This window comes from Aspergillus puulaauensis, chromosome 3 (assembly GCF_016861865.1).
Source record: "Aspergillus puulaauensis MK2 DNA, chromosome 3, nearly complete sequence".
Lineage (NCBI taxonomy): Eukaryota > Fungi > Ascomycota > Eurotiomycetes > Eurotiales > Aspergillaceae > Aspergillus > Aspergillus puulaauensis.
Genome location: NC_054859.1, coordinates 3346656 through 3371244, shown reverse-complemented (window position 1 = coordinate 3371244; position 24589 = coordinate 3346656). Strand labels below are relative to the sequence as shown.

The 24589-nt window shown below is 52.1% G+C and overlaps 12 protein-coding genes across 12 annotated transcripts; 5 read left to right on the top strand and 7 right to left on the bottom strand.

Moving 5' to 3' along the window:
* Positions 1–169: 169 nt before the first annotated feature.
* Positions 170–1348, bottom strand: APUU_31358S (uncharacterized protein; the record flags this gene model as incomplete). Its single annotated transcript, XM_041702553.1, has 2 exons — positions 170–271; positions 350–1348. The coding sequence occupies 2 exons, from the start codon at positions 1346–1348 to the stop codon at positions 170–172; spliced, it is 1101 nt and encodes a 366-aa protein (XP_041555327.1).
* Positions 1349–1858: 510 nt separating this feature from the next.
* APUU_31357A (aspartate/glutamate racemase family protein) lies at positions 1859–2557 on the top strand (the record flags this gene model as incomplete). The annotated part of the gene is made up of 1 exon (XM_041702552.1): positions 1859–2557. The coding sequence occupies one exon, from the start codon at positions 1859–1861 to the stop codon at positions 2555–2557; it is 699 nt and encodes a 232-aa protein (XP_041555326.1).
* Positions 2558–2963: 406 nt separating this feature from the next.
* APUU_31356A (uncharacterized protein) lies at positions 2964–4755 on the top strand (the record flags this gene model as incomplete). The annotated part of the gene is made up of 5 exons (XM_041702550.1): positions 2964–2999; positions 3065–3615; positions 3683–3770; positions 3835–4133; positions 4203–4755. 5 exons carry the CDS (start codon positions 2964–2966, stop codon positions 4753–4755), a joined length of 1527 nt encoding a protein of 508 aa, XP_041555325.1.
* A 489-nt stretch (positions 4756–5244) lies between these two features.
* APUU_31355S (uncharacterized protein) lies at positions 5245–5796 on the bottom strand (the record flags this gene model as incomplete). The annotated part of the gene is made up of 2 exons (XM_041702549.1): positions 5245–5694; positions 5764–5796. 2 exons carry the CDS (start codon positions 5794–5796, stop codon positions 5245–5247), a joined length of 483 nt encoding a protein of 160 aa, XP_041555324.1.
* Positions 5797–6439: 643 nt separating this feature from the next.
* APUU_31354A (Zn(II)2Cys6 transcription factor) lies at positions 6440–8047 on the top strand (the record flags this gene model as incomplete). Its single annotated transcript, XM_041702548.1, has 3 exons — positions 6440–6803; positions 6852–7299; positions 7351–8047. The coding sequence occupies 3 exons, from the start codon at positions 6440–6442 to the stop codon at positions 8045–8047; spliced, it is 1509 nt and encodes a 502-aa protein (XP_041555323.1).
* A 255-nt stretch (positions 8048–8302) lies between these two features.
* Positions 8303–10006, top strand: APUU_31353A (putative MFS multidrug transporter; the record flags this gene model as incomplete). Its single annotated transcript, XM_041702547.1, has 3 exons — positions 8303–8470; positions 8525–9342; positions 9391–10006. 3 exons carry the CDS (start codon positions 8303–8305, stop codon positions 10004–10006), a joined length of 1602 nt encoding a protein of 533 aa, XP_041555322.1.
* Positions 10007–11261: 1255 nt separating this feature from the next.
* APUU_31352S (uncharacterized protein) lies at positions 11262–13033 on the bottom strand (the record flags this gene model as incomplete). Its single annotated transcript, XM_041702546.1, has 5 exons — positions 11262–11684; positions 11754–11986; positions 12039–12392; positions 12437–12698; positions 12770–13033. 5 exons carry the CDS (start codon positions 13031–13033, stop codon positions 11262–11264), a joined length of 1536 nt encoding a protein of 511 aa, XP_041555321.1.
* A 689-nt stretch (positions 13034–13722) lies between these two features.
* On the bottom strand, positions 13723–14739 carry APUU_31351S (uncharacterized protein; the record flags this gene model as incomplete). Its single annotated transcript, XM_041702545.1, has 1 exon — positions 13723–14739. One exon carries the CDS (start codon positions 14737–14739, stop codon positions 13723–13725), a length of 1017 nt encoding a protein of 338 aa, XP_041555320.1.
* Positions 14740–15272: 533 nt separating this feature from the next.
* APUU_31350S (uncharacterized protein) lies at positions 15273–16547 on the bottom strand (the record flags this gene model as incomplete). The annotated part of the gene is made up of 1 exon (XM_041702544.1): positions 15273–16547. One exon carries the CDS (start codon positions 16545–16547, stop codon positions 15273–15275), a length of 1275 nt encoding a protein of 424 aa, XP_041555319.1.
* Positions 16548–16941: 394 nt separating this feature from the next.
* On the top strand, positions 16942–17847 carry APUU_31349A (uncharacterized protein; the record flags this gene model as incomplete). The annotated part of the gene is made up of 1 exon (XM_041702543.1): positions 16942–17847. One exon carries the CDS (start codon positions 16942–16944, stop codon positions 17845–17847), a length of 906 nt encoding a protein of 301 aa, XP_041555318.1.
* A 1170-nt stretch (positions 17848–19017) lies between these two features.
* APUU_31348S (uncharacterized protein) lies at positions 19018–20805 on the bottom strand (the record flags this gene model as incomplete). Its single annotated transcript, XM_041702542.1, has 2 exons — positions 19018–20206; positions 20309–20805. 2 exons carry the CDS (start codon positions 20803–20805, stop codon positions 19018–19020), a joined length of 1686 nt encoding a protein of 561 aa, XP_041555317.1.
* Positions 20806–21488: 683 nt separating this feature from the next.
* On the bottom strand, positions 21489–24078 carry APUU_31347S (uncharacterized protein; the record flags this gene model as incomplete). The annotated part of the gene is made up of 8 exons (XM_041702541.1): positions 21489–22006; positions 22064–22244; positions 22290–22465; positions 22512–22785; positions 22835–23379; positions 23425–23747; positions 23813–23935; positions 24029–24078. The coding sequence occupies 8 exons, from the start codon at positions 24076–24078 to the stop codon at positions 21489–21491; spliced, it is 2190 nt and encodes a 729-aa protein (XP_041555316.1).
* Between the last annotated feature and the right edge of the window lie 511 nt (positions 24079–24589).

The window sequence follows — 24589 nt, the reverse complement described above, 5'->3', positions numbered from 1 at the left end:
CTCGCTAGGTTCCTCTACCTGAGAAAAGCCATGAAGTATACAAACTACTTTGATTGTCTTGGCTGTCGTGGTTCCACTACTATGAATGCAGATGAAGCTAGGGCGGTTGCACTCAACGCGCTTTATTCAATATATGGGTCACTATGTAGATATTCCAGTATCACTGCTCTCACCTTGTTGTCGTGTCAATCAGTGGAGGCTCCACGACGCCCGTCTGTGAAGCGATCAGGCCGTATGTGTCGACGCGACGATGGGCGCCAAAGTTGAACATCTTAATTACTTTTATATTAGCAAATAAAATCCCAATTCCAAGCCAAGTGCGACGCCCCCGGTATTTCACTGGACTCACCGTCTCCTTTCCCCCTTTGCAATCATCCAGGTCAATCTGGGCCACTACTAGCTCGTCGCCAGTTCCTTTCGCCTGCGCGATTGTACGCCCTCGCGGCGACACAATGCTGCTGCCTCCAATAAGCGCGTACGTGCCGTCGTCCAGGCCCGCACGGGAGGCCGAGATGGAAAAACATGAGTTCATGTAGCTATTTGCTTCCATGACGAGTCTGTGGTGGTGGTAAGCATCTGCCTCCATCTCCTCCCTGGTCATCGTCGAAGTCGAAGTCCCGCCGTTTCTTTCTTTTTGCCCATACAAATCCGGTGCGTACGCAGGGGTGTTGTATCCACACAGGACGAGCTCCACGCCCTGGAGACCGTAAACCCGCCAGGCCTCGGGCCAGCGACGGTCGTTGCAGATGAGCATGCCGGCAATGGGGTCGCCCTTGCCGAGTGTATCTTCTTCATCTTCATCCCCCTGGAAGGCTGTCTTTCCACCACGCGTCACTTTGTCAGGGACAAGGCACGGGATACGAAAGGCCTTGAAACCCAGGTTCCCGGGGCTGAAATACCGCTTTTCGAGCTGGTTGATGGCGTGCGGGTCGGCGAACGGCTCGACCGTTCCTGGAAGGTGGACTTTGCGATACTTGCTGAGGATTCGATCCAATGAGCCAGAGTAATAGATACTGGAGTTATACCCTCTGCCATCAGCGCAGCGTTCAGCGTACCCCACGTACAGATCGACCTTGCCGGATTTGGCTCGTTGGAAGAGTGGTTTGACCGAGCTGTTGGCGGTGATGTCTTCACCACTCTCGAAGAAAACATCTAGATCCTCGGGCGAGCGGATGAGGTGGCGAGGGAAGAAGGTGGTGAATGTGGTTTCGGGGTAGACGACCAGTTGGACGTTTTGGGCGATGGCTTCGTCGAGGAGCTGGATCATACGCTGCAGCGTCTCTAGTCGCGATGATGTGCGGTGCACAGCGCCAACCTGTGCAGCAGCGACTTTTATACAGCGTGGCATGTTCGTAGATTTAAGCTGATTCAATGATGGTTGATGTTCTTGTTGGCGCAGGATGCTGTATTCTCCCAGGGTAGTAGGTACAACTTCGCAATATCTCGTACTACGCTGTAGCATGGCTCCATAGTGACACGGAAATGAAAGTCCCTTGCACTGACCCCCAGGATCTTAGTCGGAGGTCCCCGTAGCCAGTCCTCGGATATATCGGGACTTGGAGGCTACTCCAACCAGTCTGATCGGATGCGGTATTCGGCCTCGTGCTGGTTTGCCCATATTCTTATCATCAGCCGAAAGAGATATGCGGGGATAATTTCTTTCTGATTCCAGGTAATGCTACCGGGGCCATCCAAACCGCTTCGTCGCATCATAATATCCTCCAGCTACAGTGACCCTACTGAGGCAGATAAGGCCATGGATCCGCCTCATCCGCTCCAAGACATCAAAACAACTGGTCAAGATGCCAAGCGAGTTCTAGTACGTATATTACTATGCAATCCCAACTCCACCGCGGCCATGACGGAGAACTGCGTGCGCTTGGTGCAGCCAACGCTGCCCCGGGATGCGGAGGTGATAGGCTTCACCGCGTCTAGCCATACCGCTCCCACCGCAGTAGAGGGCTTCTCAGACGCAGCAATATCTGCAGCAGAGGCAGCTCGCCAGGTCGTATCTCTGAGAGACCAGTATGACGCGGTTCTTGTGGCGTGCTACAGCGACCACGCGCTCATCAAGGTCCTCCGCGAAGAACTGGACACGCCAGTCGTTGGGATCATGGAGGCCAGTCTATTCATTGCGCGCACACTGGGCGGGCGCTTTGGGATTCTGGGGACGAGCGAACAGTCGAAGGTTTCGTTGGAAGATACGGTTCGTCATTATGGGTTTGCGGGATACTGTGCGGGAGTGGCGAGCTGTGGCTTGGGTGTTTTGGAGCTGAAAACGAGGCCAGAAGAGGAGGTTATCCAGACTACGTGTAATGTGGCAAGAGATTTGGTAGCCAGGGGTGCGGATACACTGACCTTGGGATGTGCTGGGATGATCAAGCTGCAACCCGCAATCCAGAGCGCTGTGGGCGAGGATGTACAAGTCATTGATGGAGTCGCTGCGGGTGTACAGCATCTCATTGGGATAGTCAGGATGGGTTGCAAAACAGCAAAGTCTGGGTTGTACAGGAGTGCGGCCATGAGAAGAGAGGCCCGAGGTCAATTATTCTTTTGACAACGCCTGCTTTTTGCGACAATGCGTATATCTCGGAGCTTGACTTTCACCCGTGAGATAATATTGAATTCTCTGTACTCTGAACACTGTAATCGTAACTTGACTTTCTACCTTGCCCTCCCAAGATATGGCAGTCGGGGTATGGGCACCATACTTTCCCTATCTCCGATATCCCTCTCTGTGCACCGGAATGGAGCAAGATCGGATCGGAGCATGCGGAGTAATAAAGAGTCTCATCAGGTGGCTTTCCTACATCCGGCGTACCTGTACGCCTTGGGAGTTGGCCCATAACAGCGCCAGTTGGCACATGTACTCCACCCCCGCGGTGCTCCATATTTATTGACAAACCTTTCCCTTCTTCCTCGTTCTAGCGACAGAGGTCATTACTTGTTACCTGCTATCCACCATGGAGTTTGATATAATTGTGAGGCATGGCATCATCGTAAGCATCCCAGCATCGTGCACAGTTGCATGAGATGCGGCCCGCTAACTCGCCCACCTATACAGGCCAATGCGAACGACGTTGTTTCTGGCCAGGATATAGGAGTCAAGGATGGATTGATTGCCTGCATCGGAAGCAATCTGCCTTCTTCACCCTCCACTACGATCATCGACGCCAAAGGCGGCTACATTACGCCTGGGGGGGTTGACTCCCATGTGCACCTCGAGCAGCCAGACCTAAGGCAAGACAGCGACACCTGGGAGACAGGCACACGCAGTGCTGTCTGCGGCGGGACCACAACTGTGCTTGCGTTTGCGGTGCAGCAGAAGACTGACAAGAGTATCGTCCCTCTCGTGCAAGATTATTCCACCCTCGCCAGGGGTAACGCTGCCTGCGACTACGGGGTTCACATCATTTTGTCGAATCCGACCAAGCACATCCTGGACACCGAGCTTCCAGAAATTGTCAAGACTTCGGGGATTACAAGCGTCAAGCTTTATATGACTTACGATGCTATGAAGGTAGACGACCGCGGCATTCTAGATGTCCTGATTGCAACTCGGAAGCTCGGAATCACGACTATGATCCATGCTGAAAACCATGATATGGTCTCTCTGTAAGTTCCGGTCTACAATAAACGATATAATCTCTTCCGGGGGAATTTACGGTCTGACAGAGCGAAGGATAACTGAGACGCTGGAGCGGGACGGGCAGACCGATCCCTACTTCCACGCCATTTCCCGGCCGAAGATAGCTGAGGATGAAGCTTCCGTGGGTAAACATAGAAGTCCGATAATTGGTTATCTAAAGAGAGCTGACGAATTGTAAACCGCAGTATCGCGCCATTGCGCTTTCAGAACTGATGGACACCCCGATTCTATTAGTTCATGTATCAAGTGAGACCACTGCATCCCACATCCGCCGCGCCCAGTCCAGATTACTCCCAGTGTACGGTGAAACATGTCCCCAGTATCTATATCTCCTGTCGGAGAACTTACAAGGCGAGGAGTTCGAAGGCGCCAAGTGCGTCTGCTCGCCCCCCGTCCGGGAAAGTCCCGAAGACCTGCAGGCTATGTGGACGGCCATTGCCAATGGCACGTTCACGACGTACTCCTCCGATCACTGCGCAACGAAGTAAGTGAGCATTCACGCCATACTTAAAAAAGACCTCCAGTCCCTCTGTTTCTAACTCGTAGGGTTCAGATTCAATGCCTCTGGTGGAAAACGCCTCGGGCTGGTTAACGGGATTCCGAAATTCAGCAAGATCCCAAACGGCCTGCCCGGCTTAGAGACCCGTCAGCCGCTGCTCTTCAAGGGCGTCCTGGATGGTAAAATCAGCATTCAGGACTTTGTCCGAGTCAGCTGCTCAAATCCTGCCCAGCTCTACGGTCTTCCCAATAAGGGCGTTATTTTCCCCGGCAAGGACGCCGATTTGTGCATTTGGTACCCCAAGGGCCAAATGCAGCCGCTCCAACTCACGAATGCTATGCTGCACCATGACATAGACTATAGTCCCTTCGAGGGCATGACGTTTTATAACTGGCCGCGATGTACAATCCTGAGAGGCAAGGTCGTTTGGGATCGGGATAACGGTGGTTATGTAGGGAGGAAGGGCGATGGAAATTACCTAAAGCGGCAGTCTAGCATGCTTCGCGGTCCACGAAATGTTTTTGTTAACGAGTGGAGGCCCCCAACCGAAGTGTTCGAGCAGTCTACGAGGGGCAGCAAGTGTTCATCTTGCCTGGATTGCAGGTAGGCTACTTCTTATCCAACCCTAACAGTGGATTTCAGCTAGCGTGGTTGTGCGAATGTGCACTCGTCAGGCTACCTTGCTTTGGCTTCAGTGAGAAGACGAGTTGTTTTTGTGAAGTTACACCTACTCCAGAGTTTGTTGTAGCCCTAAGATTAATGAGTTTGGTGGAGTTGAGACTATATATTCAGATCCTGAAGGGCGCATACAGCTGCCATCAAGTTGACCAACCATTCGTTCCATATGATCGCCACAGTCACCGTATTACTCTAGATAGATATTCAGTGTTAAATCCAAGTAAGCTATACACTGGTCATCAACCCGGGGTCGGGCGGTGGAATGGCGGATTTTGTTGCCTCAGGCAGTAATAGTGGTAGTCTTTACCGGATCTATTCTTAGCTTGGAAAAGGATAATGATATCTTCAATTATTATTTATGCATTTTGCCGATGGAGTTCAATAATTGACAACTTTTCTGCCATTCCATCTCTCCCTGTCAGTTTTCTGGTCCGCCAAAGCAGTTCAATTTCATAACGGCAGGAGCAGAAAGAAGCAAGAGTAGAAGTATAACGGGAAGAAGAACGCCCAGTATTACAATCATTATCGTTTGATTGTTCTTGGTCATTTCGTCTTCCCTGGCGCAGCAACGACGGCGGCAAGATGGGTTTCCAACGTCCCCTGGGCGTGTCTGAGTTGGCGAAACCCGAGTGAACCACACCTGCCCCTTAAGATGTTCCAGCCCTTCCTTGTCAAGAGACTCCTCAACCCGAAAGCTCTGCCGGTCGTATTCAAATTCGAGCTCGTCGTGCTCGTCGTCGCCATATTTCGCCATACTGTGCTGCGAAACTGAATCGGTGATTTGGCGGACTCTGCGGTACCATTCTTCGAGATCCTCTGGATATATCGCCGTGATTCTGAAGTCAACGGGCATGGCTTCATGCTTTGTCTGTTTGTTCCAGCTTCTGGTTAGTAGGGTTCTTATTTTGTACTAGAAATGCTTTCGGGGACAACTCACGTTGCGGTCTCGGACGATAGTTGAAACTCTCATGGTGGATTGTAGGTTCCAGAAGATTTAGTCACTAAAGATGGTAGAATGAATCAAGAACCATCCAGCTGGTAGGGGTTTATATAACCAAGAACGGACAGCTAATGCCCGGCGTTCACTCCTATTTTCCCTCACTACTCCCCCTCCGCCTGCTGAGGTGTGAATATGAATGGGGTCAATATCAGTAGTGCTCAACCAATTACAGGAAGGTCTAAGAGTGCACTTATAAAAGAAGAAGAGATATAATAAGCCTACCTTAGTTGAACTAATGAGTGTGGTCTACTTGCATGACCTGTAAAGCTCTAGCAGTGAATATAATTCATAGTTGATGGAAGCCAGATATATATACAAGCTAATTATGAACAGTGAATACCAAATGCCCACTAAACGGCCGCCAAACAGCCACCACTGAGACACCCATCCATTATTCAATACCAGCAGAATAGTAACCACACTAATTTACTTTAGTGAATCCAAGTTAAATTGAAGCGAGTACAAAAAAGATATGTTGCTGCCTCAGGCAGTATATCCATAAACGGCTAGCGTGGCTGACAAATGCGACTGTATGAAGCGAGAATCGACTGCATTGCATTGAGCCACCAGACAACGATGATCGTTCCATCAGTAATGCCTCCTTGACGATGAAATGAGCGCTGTTCCGCTGAAAGAACCGTGCTACACGTGCCGCCGGCGGCGTATCCAATGCGACCGCACCCAATCCCCCTGTCTGAAATGCCAGAAGGCGGGCCTGCAATGTCTCGACAAGAGGCCCGTTCGATGGGTGCAGGGCGTTGCCATACGTGGAACCATGAGAGGCCGATCATATCAGAACTCATCTGTTTCATCGTCCCCTGTGGGTGATATTGAGACGCGTCTTTCGTCCACTGGCCTGTCACAACATCCAAATGAGCAGACGAGCTTGGTTCCAACCGGATCATCGCTACCGCTCCCCATAAGCGACGCGACACTTTCTGGAGTGGATGTTACATCTCGATACTATCTGGATTACTGTATGCTATTGTTTTCGGCCGATATGTGCTGGATCTGACAGCCTGCAGATAATGACCGCATATGCCGGCTCTTCATCGTCTACGACAGCGGCAATAATCCATTCCGCAGTCTGATACCTCTCGCCTTGAATGACTCGGTCCTTCTTGATGCCGTTCTGGCGCTGGCCGCTCGCCACCGGGCGAACTTTGAGCAGCCCTTTTCCACCGATGGCTCAGGTGCTCCGTCGGTCTCGATGGATGTGGATCGGGAGGCCCTTCGTTTCAAATTTCGTGCCATTCAAGGGCTGGCACGGTCCGTGAATGCTGGGTCTCCCAATCGGGATTCTACAGTCGCTAGTGTTTTCCTATTAGTGTTCCTTGACCTGCTTGAGTCTGGCTGTGATCGGTGGAATTACCACCTTGAAGGTGCAAAGACCTTGATGGCGCTGACACCAGCTCATGATCCGGGCCGGACTGTTGAGAGAGTGCGGAAATTCATAATTAAGCAAACCCACCTGTATTGACATCGCCGTTCCACATATAGTGCGAAATTGCTAATGATGTCTAGAATCGAAGCACTTGGGGCAACCTTTGTGCGCCCAGCTCTTCTCTCCGGGTCTACTTCAATCGATGAGTCCGCCAGCCTGCTGGAGGATTCCGTCGAAGAGTCATTTCTCGGATGCCCGGAATACATCCTGACCGCTGTCCAATTCTTCTCCCTACAGCGAGATATTTTCTCCAGCGAGAATAACACGGAGCAGGCTGGACTGGACGAGATCACCTCGGTCCTTGATGCGGTCATGGGGTTCGATTGCTACCTGTGGGCCTCGGCGTTGCCACTGCCTGTGGAATCTGCAGCGCGGGACATGGATGATCTATGCAAGCTCGCGCAGGCATACAAACTCGGCGCCATGGTGTACGGACGACGTGTTCTCGACGCACTGCAGGCGGTGCAGACAAACCAAGAGGCCATCGTGTCGGAGCTGGTCAAGGTCATCAACTCGCTGCAGAACGGATCCAGTCTGCTCAAGTGCGCACTGTGGCCGATTATCGTAGCGGGGCTGGAGTGCCGAGCGCCAGCACAGCGAAACGTCCTGACGCAGGCGCTGGAGAAGTTCTGGCAGGACACCAAGTGCTTGAATGTCACCAACGCCGCCAAGATACTGCAAGACTATTGGCGGAGCACGGACCAGAATCTTGGAACCGCAACCAATCACTGGATCTTCGACATGGGGCGTCTCAGCCACGATTGGCTGCTTATATAGCCGGGCCCGCTCCACTCCAACGAGCTTCCTAAAGCGGACGGTGTTCCCCACTCAGCCTTGGGACTCCTGATGCTTCCAGTTCTCCGCCCAACTCCCCCATCGAGAAGGTCTGCAGAGATTCTTACAAATGCAAATCCTGTCACCACCGCGTTCGCCATCGTGGCCTATATATACGGTCGACGCTCATCGGTCCGGCCTTCGGTTTGCCCGCAATAGCATGGAATATTGCACACCGTTGCTGAAATCTCCCCGCCGATGACGTTGAAGGAAACAGAGCATGAAGCTCCACCATCCAGGGGAAATGGCGATAGCTTCGACCAGATCTCGCTGGAACGCCTTGGACGCGAGAGACCCGCGTCGTTCTCTGGCGCGTGGTCAGAAATCGCATTCTGCTTCTCGATTGTGATGTCGCAAATCCTCGCGGTAGGTTGCGCAGCTTTGTTTACTCGTTTCGCCGGATAATACTGATTTACCTAGGAATACTACATCTCAGGTTCCAATGTCCTCCTGCCGACTCTGATCGATGAACTCGACTTCCCTCCTGATGCCACGATATGGCCGTCTACCTCGTTATCTCTCGCCGTGACCTCCACCCTCCTCATCTTCGGGCGATTGACAGATATGTTCGGTGGATACGCGATCTATATTGCTGGGGCAGGGTGGTTGACAATATCGTCCATTCTATGCGGCGTGTCGCAGTCATGGCTGATGCTGATTATCTGCCGAGCCCTGCAAGGCCTCGGTCTCGCCGCGTTTCTGCCTTCCGGAGTCATGATCTTGGGGAAGACATATCGACCTGGACCGCGGAAGAACTTCGTGTTTAGTCTCTATGGCGCGTGCGCGGCGATGGGATTCTTCGTCGGGATCTTCTTCTCGGGGCTCTGCAGTCAGTATCTCACCTGGAGATGGTATTTCTTCATCGGCGCGATTCTTTCCGCCATCACAATGCTCTCTTCGATCTTTTATATACCGCGCGACTACAAAGAGACGAGAGGGAACCGTTCCACCATGGACTGGCCCGGTTGTGCTCTGTCAGTGGCTGGATCGGTTCTATTCGTCTTTGCCATCGCCTACAGTTCCTACGCTCCAGAGAAATGGCGTACCCCATATATCCCCGTCTGCTTAATCCTCGGCGTTCTATGCCTCGGCATCTTGACATATGTCGAAGGCTGGGTCGTGAAGAACCCACTCCTCCCCAGCGACATGTTCCGCGTCAAATACATGACACCACTCGCCATCTCCCTGCTCTTCCTCTACGGCAGCTTAGGCGTCTACCTCCTCTACGCCGTCCTTTAGTAAGCCTTCCCCTCTTCATGTATAAATATATCCACTAACAACCTCAGTATGGCCGAATTCATGGGCGCAACCCCGTTCCAAATGGTCGCCTGGACCGTCCCCATGGCCGCCGGCGGGCTAATCCTCTCCTGCGTCGGCGGGCTAATCTTCCACCGCATCTCCGGCACAATCCTGCTCATAATCTCGTGTCTGGGGTACTTCGGGTCCGCGATCTTCTTCGCCGTCGTCCCCATCGGCGGGAACTACTGGGCCTTCGTGTTCCCCGCCATGGTCTGCGGCACCATCGGGATCGACATCAGCTTCAACCTGGCCAACATCTTCATCACGACGAACATGCCCAAGGCGCGGCAGGGTCTTGCGGGCGCGCTGATCAACTGTACCCTGCATATGGGCATTGCGGTGATGCTAGGGTTTGCGGATATCGTGCATGCTGAGACGGAGAGGTTGGGTGCGTGGAAGAGCTATAAAGCGGTTTTCTGGTTCCAGGCGGCGCTGGCGCTGACGGGGTTGGTTATTGTGGGGCTCTTTGTGAGGGTGAAGGAGGCGAAGAGTGAGTTGACGATTGAGGAGAGGGAGGCGTTGGCTGCGGCGTCTGGTCGCAGTCATGGTCATGGTCATGCAGCAGATCGTCCTAAACAGGCGGACGCTGGGGCTGAGGCTTGATCCTTGACCGTTGTAAATATGTTGATAGACTAGACATTATCAATCCCGTACACATCACTCACTGATAAATCCGGATGCTCAGTGAATCCATGTACCTGGAAAACAAAGTATTCCGACCGAGAAACCATATTGTATTATATTCAGGGGAAAGCATTCATTATTATCCTTATTATCATTATTATTACTTCACATCCGGGATCCGGCTCGTGATCGGGATCGGGATCTGGGCCGTCCTGTAGGGGTAAATGATCAAAACGCGGACTTTCCTCTATAGGGAAAAGAAATCCGGGGTAGGTATTCCTCGGTGGAGAATCAGGCACTTTAAGTTGCCAATGACATTTACCTCCTTGCTTGAAAGTTGTGAGTTGTGTGAGACTTCACCCACTGCTGATATCACTGATTCTACGGATAACATCGAGGGTATGGGGCAGTCAATTATATCATCGGTCAGACTGTGCACTGTACTACGGTGTATACGGTATCCTGCCTTTCTAGCGCCGTCGGACAGGTTCTCCGAACTCCCATCGTTGTAAGTACGTACCTAGACCTTATACAGTGTACATAACCGCCGGATTTGTACTACGGGGATGACCAGCAATATTGGCATCTTCACAGAACTGCAACTGGAAGGATCCCGCAGTAGGGACGGGATAGTTCATGCACAGGGTATGTACAGATTACAGAGATCTCCTATGCATTGGCCCAATGTCCAGTGGCACTCCAAACCCGATCCATAACAACTCCGTATAATGAAGCAATACTGCAGGACATTCCGAGTTCGTCGAACTAAACGACAGCACTATGGAGAATGAGGCCAGCACTATGGAAAATGCCTCATTCTCGGGCTGGTCGAATCAAGCACACCGGGTAAGTTACAGATATTAACAACTTCCAGCTAAGACCGAATAGGAAAAGAAATCCCACGGCTTCGAGAGCGGCTCGGGCCAGGAGAGATCGCTGCATCAAATTCAAAGCCGAGTGGCGAGTGCCTAGTGCTGACAGGATCAGAATCCTTCGGGTTGTGTGATCGACGTCTTCCGGCTGTTCCTTGGGTCGAGGAGCTGAATTTGCAGCTACTCCTTTGCTATTCACTTTGCCAGCAGGTACTCGGCGGAATTGAATAGAATTTGAATTTGGTATCTCGGTATATAACTCGCTATGCAAGTAACTTCTGTATGCTCGTACGTCGTCTGCTCTAGTTACGTACATCTCAACGCACTGTATTCCATCCAGCTAAAGCATCAATACAACTCCCCTAAACAGACCCAGAGTTATCCGCACAAGAGAAAGCAGCCGACCCCCCACTCTCGTTATAAACATCAATAATCCCCTTCACCGAGCCATACGTGCCAGCAACCATAAGGAAAGTCCCTACAACCACAACCATCACGCTCCAAAACACCATAAACCCCCAGCGCTTGGTCTTTTTCTCCGCGCCCTTGCTCCAGTTATCGTAGAGCCACATGCATCCGAATGGCTGGAGGCACATAACGGGCCCGAGAAGAGCGCCGATTAGCGAGACCAGCGAGTCGAAAACGGGGATTGTGCTGGCGATGATCCAGGCGATGATGATGATGCTGAAGGTACAGCCGAGCCAGGTGCCCCAGTGCACGAGGGAGTTGGAGTTTAGGTGGCGAGAGCCGCGGAGGATATGCACGAAGATGAATTTTGCGGGGATCTACGTTGAAACGGGGTTTATTAGCAGGATTCAACGGGTATTGCTGGAGTGGTTTGGGTGGGATCATACGTGTGAGACGATGGTCATGGTGACGAGAAGCCCTGGCAGTGCAAATGCGTAGCTGACGATTTTGATAAGAGGACCGGCTGAGCTGAGTGCTGGCGACGAGACATAGGAGCCGCAGTAGTAGTAGACGACACACCCGATCACGGCGTAGACGACGGTGACGCAGGCTTGACAGATGGCCATGGCGCCTGGGTACTGGTTCGGGTCGCGCATCTCGGACACAATGGAGAAGAAGCCTGGCTGAGTTAGTATCAGGTAAGGATCCTAGCCTGGTCGGTGGTTACGTACCAGGCGTCCCGGAGAAGGCGTATAAAAGGTTCGAGACTGCTGCAATGGCTTCTGCAAAGGACGGATTGCCAGCAACCTTCCAGTCAGAGACCCATGGCTCGTCTGTCTTGGGGGCAGCATCAGGACGGTCCTGTACACCGACTGCAATCGTGACCATGATCACTGCAACGAGAATACAGGGCAGGCCGACCCAGGCAAGCCAAGTAATCTTCCCAAGTGTTCGCACGCTTGAAAAGGCAAAGCCAACTATCGCCGCAATAGCAACATAGGCAGCCGTGCATGTAGCGTGTGTAGAAACCGCGTTCAAGCCAATCGACAGACTGAGAATTGCGGAGCCACTGTTGAAGATGAAGTCTGCAAAGTTAGCAGTGAATTATACAAACTAGATTGAAACATACAGAGACAGAACCCAGTCGAAAGAACTATCCGACCTGGCAGGCCAAACATGATAGCACCCGCGTCGTCAATGCTGTACACCTCACGGTGGTGCAGCTTGAAAGTGCCAATGATATAGGCAGACCAGGTGGTGATGCATGCCATGGCAATCAAGCAGAGAATGCCCGGAACCATGCCCAGCACGTTCAACGCAGACGGGATAGCGAGCACGCCCATGCCAATCTGCGTCTTCATCATTAGAATGATGGTTCCTACGAACCCGACCTGGGGACACAGTATCAGCAATCTATAATCTTAGCCATGGTTCAAACGTTTCAATGCAGAGATGAATGCACATTGCGGTAGTTGGGGCCCTCTTCCGTGATCTCTCCAAAGACATCGTCGTGCGTGTATTCGGCGTGGAAGGCCTCTTGCACATCTTTGGGTGCCTCTTTAGGGGCAATCTTGGGCGATTCCATTTTGGCGGAAATGTTTGTACAGCTTAGGCTGACTGGAGTGCAAGGGGGGGGGAGGGCCCTTTTATGTTGCGGACAGGGCATTCCAGGCCAATGACAGGGCCAACACCACACGGATCTGGGGTCCCCCACACTGTCTTTCATTTGATCATTTCTCAACTGGGTCTCTGGCTGGAGTCAGAGTGACGGAGTGTCTGGGGATGGTCCACCTGTGGGTCAAGCCCTCGGGTCCACGAGACAGCAGTGCAAGACTCAACCAGCAACCCGATGAGACCCGGCTGTGTCCTATCGGTCTTTTCGGATTACGCCGGTCAGTAGAAATTGAGCATCAGGCTACGGCCCACGCTGCGAGGCGACGTAATGATAGCCTGACCCTTACTCTTCCGGGCGTCGGCTCTGCATTGTGATGGTAGTCTTGCGACCGGCACTTCCTCGGACATTTCTCGTCTCCACGTGTCACTTGAACTTCAATATGTCACTTCGGATGCCTCTTTTGTGGACACCGGTGCAGTTATAACTCATACTACACACCATGAAGCTGAACAGGATTGATCGCACTGCCGAGACTTCGGCCAGGAACCGACGCGGTGGCGTTGCCACACGGCTTCAGGCCGATTGGGTTTCTTTTTTTTCTTTTCTAGCGGTATTCTTGGTATTCTTGGTATTCCTCGTATTATCCTGTTTTGCGCAAACTCTGTTGCCCGAGAACGCACTGACCTGTCGGGTTGGATGGTTACGCCATCGGACTTACGGTGTACCAGGAAACAACTGGCAAATCTACATTTGGATATTATCTATCAAACAATGAATTGAGTAGTGTGCTCTATCGAACCCTAGCTTTCCCTCTTATCCTCACGAACTGTCTGGGCACTATTGGTGCCCTTGTCCTTCTCCATCGCAACACCAGCCCTAATGCGCCTTTTAATGCTCGTTCTGAGCACCTTCGGCGTCCCATTGCCACTTGCAAGACTCCTATCGTTAAGGATCGTCTGGCACTGCGTGACTGACCAGTTCAAGTAGACATCCATCACCTTCTCCTCAAAGGCATCAGTCAGTCTGGCCAAATCAACCTCAACGCCCTCACCAACAAACTTGCGATACGCCGGCATGAGAATCGCCGCAACCTCCTCATTCCATCCAATCTGGCGGTTAATCTCCAATGCCTCGGTGATTATACTGGCCTTGTGAGCCTCGACATGAGCACCGACAATGTCATTGGCCGGCTCACGTTCAAGTCCAAGCCCAAGTCCAAGCCCAAGTCCAAGCAGGGAGGCTACATACGCCACGTCCTCCTTATGCTCCCTATCACACAGACTGGCAACGAGCCTCGCGAGAACGACTTCCGCATTGCCCTTCTTCTCAGGAATCGCTGCGGCTTTGACAGCAGCGTAGATCGGGATCTCGTGGAATGCAACTGCGTTGTCCTCCGCCAGTATCCCCTGCGCGATATCCACATTGCCTGTCAGTGCAGCAATTGTCAGAGCGTGGTGCAGGACGACCTCGCGCTCCTTTCCGGTTTTCCAGTCCATGACTCTTCTCAGAAGGTCTTTTCCTAGTATGTGACAGTCAACCCGGGTGTCGTGGTTAACTTCCTTGCGGACTCCGCTGAGAGCTATCGCCGTAGCTTTCATGATGGGCGTGAGGATGTGGATGTTGGGTTCGCTGCTGAAGAGCTTGTCTGCTGCTGCTGCGAAGGCTTCGGGGTCTGCTTTCATGGCGGCATTCAGTAGGGCTGTGCTTGCATTGTCTTCAGCCTTTTGTGTTTCTGGTGCTGCGAGGGCCTTCTCGAGCTCATCGGGGACTGGGTAGCGGGGGAGGCTTTCCCAGATTGTTTCGCTGGTGTGTGTCATGGTGTTGATTTGTGGTATTTATGCACTCAAGATATAGAGATATGGATGTGATCGGACAGGCTGAAGTACTCAAGGCTGTCTATTGTGTGTCCGGACCTTCTGTGTTCTGTGCGAAAAGAGGACTGATATTTATCTAATGTGCATTCATTATTCTTTCTTGCAGAAAGAGTTTTCGGGTCGAAACAAAGCAAGTGAATAAAGCACCGATATTCACAAAGCCCTTCAACAAAGCTTACAACCTACAAGCCTTATATTATACAACTGAAACATCAACCTATTCAGACTGGAACATTTATTTACTCTTTATATGTCATTATCCTATGGTATATGCTTGTGAAAGAACCTTACCATTACTCACTATCCAGTGGAAGATGATAACAAGATACCATATCACCAGTGTCAACAATCTGCTAGAGGATTCAATTATCTAGTCAGTTACATCGCTCCTTCGGAGTACTAAACAAAGTCGGTCAGACGGTTGCAGAAAGTTATTAATGAAATACGATAGTTGTCAAGCCCGAATCTATTAAGACTCACATACGCGAATAGGCCAAACCACGACAAAGCCCATCAACGTCGTCTTCGTCGTTCATAACCGAAAAGGCCAAACCACGACAGAGTCCCTCGATTTCGTCCTCTTCGTCCTTTAGGTCAAGCCCAATGTTCAGCAAGTCTTTAACTCTGTCCGCTAACTTGGGAATCCTCATATAGATCGCTGCCTCTAGAAGATCCTTCAACACCTGCTCCCGATCTTCTGACTCGCTGTCCTCATAGATCCCGGAATACATGAAACTATACACTCTCTGCATCGTATTGGCAGAAACACTTTCAGGGAGCGGAACCTGAGTGACCATGGTCAGGTAACATGTCGCAAACATCCCAGACCAGAAGACCAGAATGTCGCGGTGCGCCATGAACTCTTTACCGTCCGCTACAACGGCAATATCAAACGGTTCACTGTCCTCTAGACGGCACCGAATACTGTCTCTCAAAATCCGAGGCATGCGCTGTTCAGAGATCAAAGACATACACTGCTCTCGGCTGAACTCGATATATCGGCCAATTGTCACTTCCCTGAAGGACCGCAACACTGGCCACCCGGTTTCATCTTGGATAACATGCTGGAATAGCGGCATAAGCAGGTCGACAATCTCGTTGAAATCCTGATCAATCGCAACATCAAGGGCCCTGACAATCACACTCGCCCGATACATCCAAAGATGATCCTCAGCATCTGGATGCGTGTGCCTGACCCCCAGCAACGCAGCATTTATCTTCCTATCCATCTCATCATCCCGCATCAACCGCTCCATCAAGCACCGCACAATATCAACATTCCCAGCCCTCGCAGCAGCATACATCGGCTTCTCTAGGAAATCCAATATCGTATTCCCCTCATTCTGCAAAACCCACGCCGCAAGCACCAGATCATCGTCCTCGGCCGCAGCTTCCAGGCCCACATTCAGGATAATCCGTCGATGCACCGCAGACCGGAGCTGCACTACCTGCTCCATAATCCCCCACTCCACAGTCCGCTCCCGTTGTTTTACAGCGATGCACAGGTTCTCGCAGAAGGTGAGAACCATCCGCACTTCGCTGGACCGGTCGAATCCGTTGGGCGCTTCGCGTTTGAAATCGTGCAGTACGCCTCGTGGGAGTGCGACTTCGGCTTCCCTGTCTTCCTGTCTGGACTGGCTTCGATTTCGCGTGGTCTCTTCTAGGTGATACCTGGCTTGGATATCGCAGATGTGCATGTTCAGCAGGCCTTGTGTCAGCATGTTTATCTCGAACGCGGCGCGGCTTGCCATTTTGGCGGTTCTGCTAGTTTGATCTCGCCAAAGAACAAGAGATATAGGTGGTTGTGGAAGAAAATGACCTTCGTAGTGGAGTGACTTTATAATCCCAGTTCATATTTCTAGTGAACGGTTTCTTTATAAGCTACACTAATTACTTGCTGGGTTGGACAATGCCGTTGTTCGCAATCAAGCAATAGCTAATGCTTACCTCGTACCCTAATTCGTACATAGATGTTGGGCTTTCTCTTTATTCATTCTTCTATGCAGTGTCCTTCTTGTATATGCTAGACAACAACACTCAGACAAAGCTCTTTATCGCATATCTACCAGATAAATACCAACCACTCAGTACCCTCTGCATCTACAAACCTACCTTTCCATTCAACATACCTAATCAATTCCAACCATGACCTCCTCATCCGCACTCACCGAATCCGAACTCGCCCAAGCCATCCGCCACGCCGAAGACGTAAAACGCCTCCTCCCCGCCATCCTCACCCCAGAAACCATCCCCAACATCGGGTGGATGCTCGAAGAAAGCGTCCTACGCGGCTACACAGAAACATATCACATCCTGGCCCCCGAAGTCTTCAGCCGGGCGTCCCAATTCCACGACCCCATCCGCCACGCCGCCGCCTCCGCCATAATCCAAGACCGGCACGATCTCATCGACGACCTGTTCGCTCGGATCTCGGCCCTGCCCAACCCCGGCCATTATGAGGACTGGCTGTACACTGTTGACGATCATGGCATGATTGCCGATACTGAGGTTAGACGGTGCGATATTATCGGCTCGGCGCTCTGTGCGGCGGTTCATCATGGGTGTTTATTCGCTGTTCGCAGGGTTCTGGGTATAGATGAGCTGCCGATTTATATGGTTGGGACGGCGCTGGAGGCTGCGACGAAACTGCACGATGCGGATATGGCGGCTGTCCTTGTTCGGGAGCTGATGCGTGAGAAGGGACAGGTGACGCGGTTTGTAATGCAGCGGTCTGGATTCGAGACGTTTGATATGCGGGTTGGGCTTGAGCTGCGGCTTCAGCGCGCGACGCATATATTGGACTGTTTGAAGATTTCGGAGGAGGAGATGTTTGTGGATGTTTTGGCGGTGCTGCTGCCGCATTATCTGGAGTGTGTGGCGGGGCATCCGACTTGTGACTTGTTGCAGCAGTCGGGGTTTGTTTATATGTTTACTCCTGAGATTTATAGGCATATTTCGAGGGCTTTGTGTAAGAAGTGGCTGAATCGGGATATTCCGGTGAGGTTTCGGAGTTTCTTGTATACACTGTTAGAGGATGAGTCTAGGGTGTAGTCATTATTCTGTTAGCCTTTTTCCTTGATATTGAATTAATCTTCACTGTTAATCATTATACATAATCCTCTATCATAGCCAGTGGTTTGACAGATCTAAACTGCAATTAGTGAAATGTAGGTTGTAAACACAGCATCAAGCAAAGCAATGCTGCCCTAATCTGGATGAGCTGCCTGTAAGACATTCTATACATGCCTTTCCTAACCTCGATATTTATAATCAAGGGAAATAACAGAAAAGATCCTCTGCTCGTAGTGACACAAAACCCAGTATAATCATGATATCCGTAATAACACCAGCTCCCACACAAAGCTCATCACAACCAGCCAAATAGTTAGGGATACTATTCACCGCTTATATACAGACAGACTCCTGCAGGGGACCACATATCAGCAACCAGATCTATCTCCGCTACACCCCAGTCTGTCTTAGTATGCAGAGTATCTCCGGGGCGGGATGATCTCACAGGACTCCCGAACCCGAACCCGAGTCAGGCCTGCCGAACCGCGTCTCGACGGTGTATTGATATTCCATAGTCTATAGTCTAGCGTGGGGTCTCACTTACCGACCGCATCCCACGTATCAGGATCAATGTATTAACAGCCCAGCATCGGAGATGCACCGTGTCGATCGTCGGGAATCGAAGCCGAAGGCGCGTCAGTAAACAGTGGGACTGGAAGCTGATTACGCCGTTGGAGATGCAACAGCGTCGGATTAGAAACGCGGGGAGAGCGCGGTACATAATGGAAGTCACCGGGTTCTTATATCAAGAGCTTCGGTCCACTTACTCTGTGGATACTGAGATCCACTGTGGTGTGATTGAGGATAGAGCCACTGCCTTTTAAGCGTTGAAGCACCAAATAATTCCACGATGAAGCCGAGATAGTGATGACGCTTTGGCCTTCCGAGGGGGATTTCCGGACTCGCCCTGTCAAGTATTATCTACTTCAGCGCAGTTATGTTCGGCTGATTGCTGGTGGATATAGATCGGGATGGTGGTTATTTTGTCAACAGCACATCTTAGCTAACTTACCTGTTCCAATGATTCCACGTTCATTGCATATTCTAGAATGTTTTTATAATCAACATTGCTCTATCCCACATCAACTCCATGTCTTTCCTCTCAAACCATGTTGTCCCATGTTGTCCCATGTCCCATTCTATTATATATCACACTGCAGGTCTAAAGCCCTCCTCAACCTCCTGCTTCAAACCAATCCACTCAAACATCTCCGCCCAAAATCCCTGCGGCTTCGAAAGCGTCGAGCGCTCATAGCTATCCACGATCGGTCGCTCCCAAACCAAGTCTGCCTCTGTCGGTTTGACCAGCTTCGTTTGGTGGAGAAGCTTCCAGGATGTGAAGGTGATAATGGCAAACACAACCAGGGTATAATTTGTGAAGAAACTAGTAAGATTCCAAGGTCTGAAGCTTTCATAACCGAAGAATAGTATCACGCAGCCTTCGCCGATGACTCCTATCCAGGCGGTATAGGGCTGGAAATAGCCAAAGTAGGGGAACTTGCTGCGGTCGACGCCTTGGACCTTGCAGGCGCGGTAGAAGAAGAGGTATGTGACGGCCATGGTGAAGTAGTTGATCAGGCCTCCTGCGGTAAGGATGTTGGTCAACCAGGCCAGCGCTTGGGATGAGCTGTTGCCGAGCTGCATCAGAGAAAGCAGTGGGAACAACATCGTTATCAGGACACAGTAGATCGGGACACCCTGCTTGGTGCATTTCTGCAGGATCCGAGGAGCTCGGCCTTCTAGGGAGAGGCCATACAAACTGCGAGTTGCGCAGTACATATAGGTGTTTCTGGCGGAGAAGATCGTTGTGACCAACAAGGCATTCACCAGGTGAGGCAAGCCACTGACCCCGAGATTACGCATAGCTATGATGAAAGGAGATCCAGACGACGAGGTTCCGTCCGTAGTGTTGGTGATAAAGGCAGCCACCAACGCCTTGTCATTGTATGGTACCAGGATACCAACAGCAATCGCGCCCAGGATGAAGAAGAAGCCGAACCGGAAGAAAATCGTCTGGAAGGCCTTCTTCACATACGTACGAGGGTGTTTCACCTCCGCCGCAATCAGAGTAACATACTCCGGCCCAACAGTAGTAAAGCTGGCAATCCAGAACGCACCCAGAAAGCCCTCAAACCGGCCCAAGTACCCTTTAGTGACATATTCAGCCATAGGGCCAGGGTCCCTCCAGTGGCGGAACCCGAATGCGTCATGCTGGGGGTTTCCCCCGACCATGGACACAAAGGTAAACGAGAATAGGATAATAATCAAAAGTATTTTGCTGCTAGAGCCCCAGAACTCTGCTTCTCCGTAGACCTTCACAGCAAAGATGCTCAAGCAACTAGAGAGTACTTAGTTCGGACCTTCACGACAGTGATATTAGGAGGGAGTGATATTGGAAAGGGAAAGATGTGAAGGAGAGACGAGCTGGACAAGACCATACGAATAGGTGACGATGCATGCAGCGCACACAGCGCCTGCAGGGATATCGTCCCTCCAGAAGCCCAGGGTCATCGTCAAAGCGGTGATTTCAAACGGCACAGTGAGGGCTTCATAGATGAAGAAGTTCCACCCGGCCATGAAGCCAAAGGCGTCGTCAACCCATTTGCCAGCCATCCGAATAAAGCCTCCAGGGGCTGGGTGTAGGACCGTCATCTCAGCGATGCAGTTGTTCACGCAGGATAGAATGCACGAGTAAAAGATGAAGGCGAGGAGAGTGCTCAATGGGCCGCCTTTTGCGAGGGCACTGCCGATATTGATGAACAGGGCGGTACCGATCGAGCCACCCATGGCCATGATCTGGACCTGGCGGTAGCTGAGGCGGCGCTGGAGCTGATTGCCATCGGTAGGGGGGATTTCTTCTTTCGTTGCGATCTGGGTATCGGTATCATTGTTTCCATTGTCGATATGATCGGGCATGTCGTCCTTTTCGGCACCCATGGTTGCTAGTAGTCAGTCAGTTCAATCTATAAGCCAGGAACAGAATAGCACAAAGAAACAGGGCATGGAAGGCGCCATCCAGGCACGACTACAGTTGGCCTCTATATGTGACGGCAGGGACTGTCAGGGCCAGAGGCAACAGTCACAGCTCTTTCCTCAACAGGCCCGCACACAGCCAGTATCAACACATTCGGACCGGGTGACCTTCATTAAGATACACCGGCGTAACCCCAGAAAATGGCCAATTCAACCCCAGACCCAGTCCGTATACTGTATAGCCCGTAGATAGCCGCGTGGGTCAGGGAGGCCGCGGAGATGGCATTGTTGCAGTGGGTCGTCCGGACAAAACATCGGTTTAGGAACCCGAGGCGCAGTGGAGATCAGAGCCGAAATACAAATTCGATCGACAGGATTGGCCTTTCATTCGGGGCGCGTGGGCATCGTGGTGTCGTAGTGTCTGGAGCGGTGGAGCGGTGGGCATCGACGGATGTTTACCCTTGTTGACCTTGGAAATCCGATTGCTGTGGGCCATAAGCAATTCCCCAGAGAAACATCTTGCATCATCTATACCTAACCTAAGCTGAGGGAAAGCAGAACGGAAATCGGAAACAGAAACCCACACATCCTAGCCAAGTAGCCATTCTACCGTAACGCCCTCGTCTATACCCTAGTCCAGTCCAGTCTCATATCGGTCCCTCCCACTCACTGTGCGCCGAATCCAGCACGTTCATGCCCATGCTCTCCTGATGCCCAATCTGATCGACCAGAGAAAAGAACTCGTACGACGAAATCCCGATGCTGTCTAGGAAGTCCAAGTTGGGCGCCTGGGCAAGCACCGACGGCGACGCCGGGTCAAGCGGGATAGTATCAGTTCCAGCCAGCGTAGCATCGTCGTGCCCATCAAGTCGGAGCAGATGGTCAGCACCGGGGTCCGAGTGTGAAGGGCCCGGGAGAATGAGGGTCTCCAGGCCGCGCCGCTCAATCCGCCGCGCCAGCTCCTGGAACAGCTTCTCCAGCTGGACGAGCTCGGATTTGCGAGCCGCGGCGAGCATGCTCCCGCGCTGGATCATCTGGTCGAGGATCGAGTAGGCGTCTTTGATGTAATCCTGGCTTTCGGTGACGTTGGGGAACAGCGCCCCGGCCATGATGACGTGCATGGAGGCGCCGTATGTGAATTCCATGTCGAATGGGAGGAACACCTCTAGAGAGGTCGCTTAGTGACTGTCGGGAGAGATACCGGGTATACTTAGTTACTTACCGAGAAGACTGTCTTCATCCGTAAGAATCTGCAGCGTCTTCGCGGCTGACTTGATCCCGGCCGATATTAGGGCGTTTGTCGGCGCTACGATGCTCTGCCAGTCCTCGGCTCCGTGGCCCAGCTTCTGGAGCCGTTCTTTGAGGACCGACAGGAGGAGGGGTCTTGTTGCTACGATCACGCACTGATACGGTTAGAGAAGGCGGAATAGGGGGTGGCGTGGACCAACCTGGTGGTATAAGAGTGTGATGTACCGCGTGCCCTTGGGCATTGTATCCACGGAGTTCTGGAATTTGAGGTGGATTATCCTCTCAATCTCGCGGGCGTGTCCTGCCAGTACATGCAGGATAGACCGTGTTGTTTCCAGGAATGTCCCGAGCTGCGTTTCGTCTCCTTTGTAAATGGCTTCTTGATGTCAGTACTCTTCCTGCAGCTGTCTGGGGTTGCTCACAAGAAAGAATGTACGATAGAAGATGCGATAGCCGAACAGCAAGACTAAGCGTGGCATCACTCTGCGAGCCGGCATTCGGGGGATCTAGCAGCGTCGTGATATCACTGTCCTGAGGCGTCATGGATGCTCCAACAGAGGACGAAATCTGCCGGTCGAGGACATACAAAGTCCACCAGAGATTCCGGCTGCGGGCGACTGTCTGAGGACCGAGTTCGTCTTCCGGTAGTTGGGTGTGCATCCCATCCATCTGGGCAATGCGAATCGCGTGTCCGATCTAGGCCATAAATCAGCAGAGAGTACACTATAAAAGGAAGCAGACGCACATAAACATGGGCTGATGAGCGGTGGTCAATGGAGTAAAGATACAGCCCCGTCAGAGCAAGCACTTCAATAGCGACGAACCCCCCGCGAGAAAGGGCCGTATGATCAGGCATGAGGGACATCGCACGCAAAAAGAACTTGCATCCAGGGGGTTCTGTTGGATTCCTTGTCCGCATAAGGAACGCATTCCCGAACGCCAGCACCAGCAGGAACTGGACAAACCAGATACGGCACTGGCTGGCCTGCTGTACGGCATCGCCATAGTAGAACTTGTCCACATTACGGATGAACTCGTCCTCGTTGATTATGCGAAAGTTGTGCCCCAGGTGGAACTTGACGGTGTTGAAGAGGTACAGGGCGTGGTCGATGGATGGGAGGTTGCTGATATCAGGATGCTCGCCGGCCGGGACGGGGCTCCATTGAATGGGATAGAGATCTCCGTCGAACAGCTCAGGATCGCTGTAGTGCGTTTCGACGTGCAGTTTCTCTGCGATCATGAGCTTCAGGCGGGCAGTGAACGACCAGGTCGAAGTGGGAGCCAGCCACGCTGCACAGTTAGCATCCAACCAACGGCAAAACAGGATATACCTACTCCAGTTCCTTTTTGACTTGTGGTTCTTCTTGATAATGCGAGACGGGAGAGTAAACGGACTCGTCCAGATCGTCCTCGCCGAGTCCACCAGGAAGGGGATCTCCTCTGGCTGGGACCCCAGAGAATCTACATCAGCCATTAGCCCCAGACGAATATTCTCATCCCCAGAGGAATGAGTACCCTCGACGTCCACCTCTGACCCGAACGCCGACGCCGACGTGCGCTTGACCGTCGGGGGCGTTGGCTGCTGCTGTACCTGTTGATGCTGGCTCTGCTGATGCTGCGGGCTGCTGCCAGCTTTTCCCTGTAGTTCGCGCAGATACCTGGGAGAGACATGCCTCAATTACGCGATTCAGCAAGCGTACGAGAGCGGGTGCACCGAACGAACCTCTCTGGGACCATGACTTTGCTGACGCTCTCGAGGAATTGGCACTCAACGCGACGGCGCTGACAGTTGGCGCAGGGCTCCTCGCCGGTACATTTGATCTTGCTCTGGCGGCAGGCGACACATCTGCGTCGGAATAATATCAGAGTTTTGGCGGTTTCAACCATGACGCGGCGCCACCCTGGAGGGGGCCGGGGTCTAAGGTAGAGGGCGACTTACGCGTTTGAAGTGCGCTTCAGCTTGCGCTGCTTGGGAGTGACGGTCGTCATCGCGATGGCAGTCGGACCAGGAGAATAAAATATATGAACTTGACAAGCTGTTCGAAAGGAAGAGTAGGAAAATTGTATCGCGGACAGACTCCGAGTCCCCCCGCAGTGCGTGAACTCCGCGGGGATCTGGTTCCCCGTTTCGTCCAACAAGCCCGGCCCTTCTTAGTCAAGAGACCACAATAAGAAGAGTCTCGCTCGGTCACTGGCTGTCTGGCTCGAGATACCGCTTAAACGGGTGAATCTGCGTCTGCAGCTCCCTTCACAGGCTTCCTGCATTCCCGCCTCAATCACCTGCTCTCCTCATGCCTTGTGAAGCTTGCAGCAACCAGTCTGGCCAGCTGGCTCGCACCGCAGACCAGCAGCCCCCAATTGCCCAGTTAGGACTCGATTTCCACATCTGGGGAACTGCTGGTTGGCTGCTCGGGTTCTGAACCCGAGATGGTGGAGAAACCCGAGATATACTGCTGCAGCCGAGGGGAAGCTTGCTGCTCTCCAACAGTCGTGGACACCG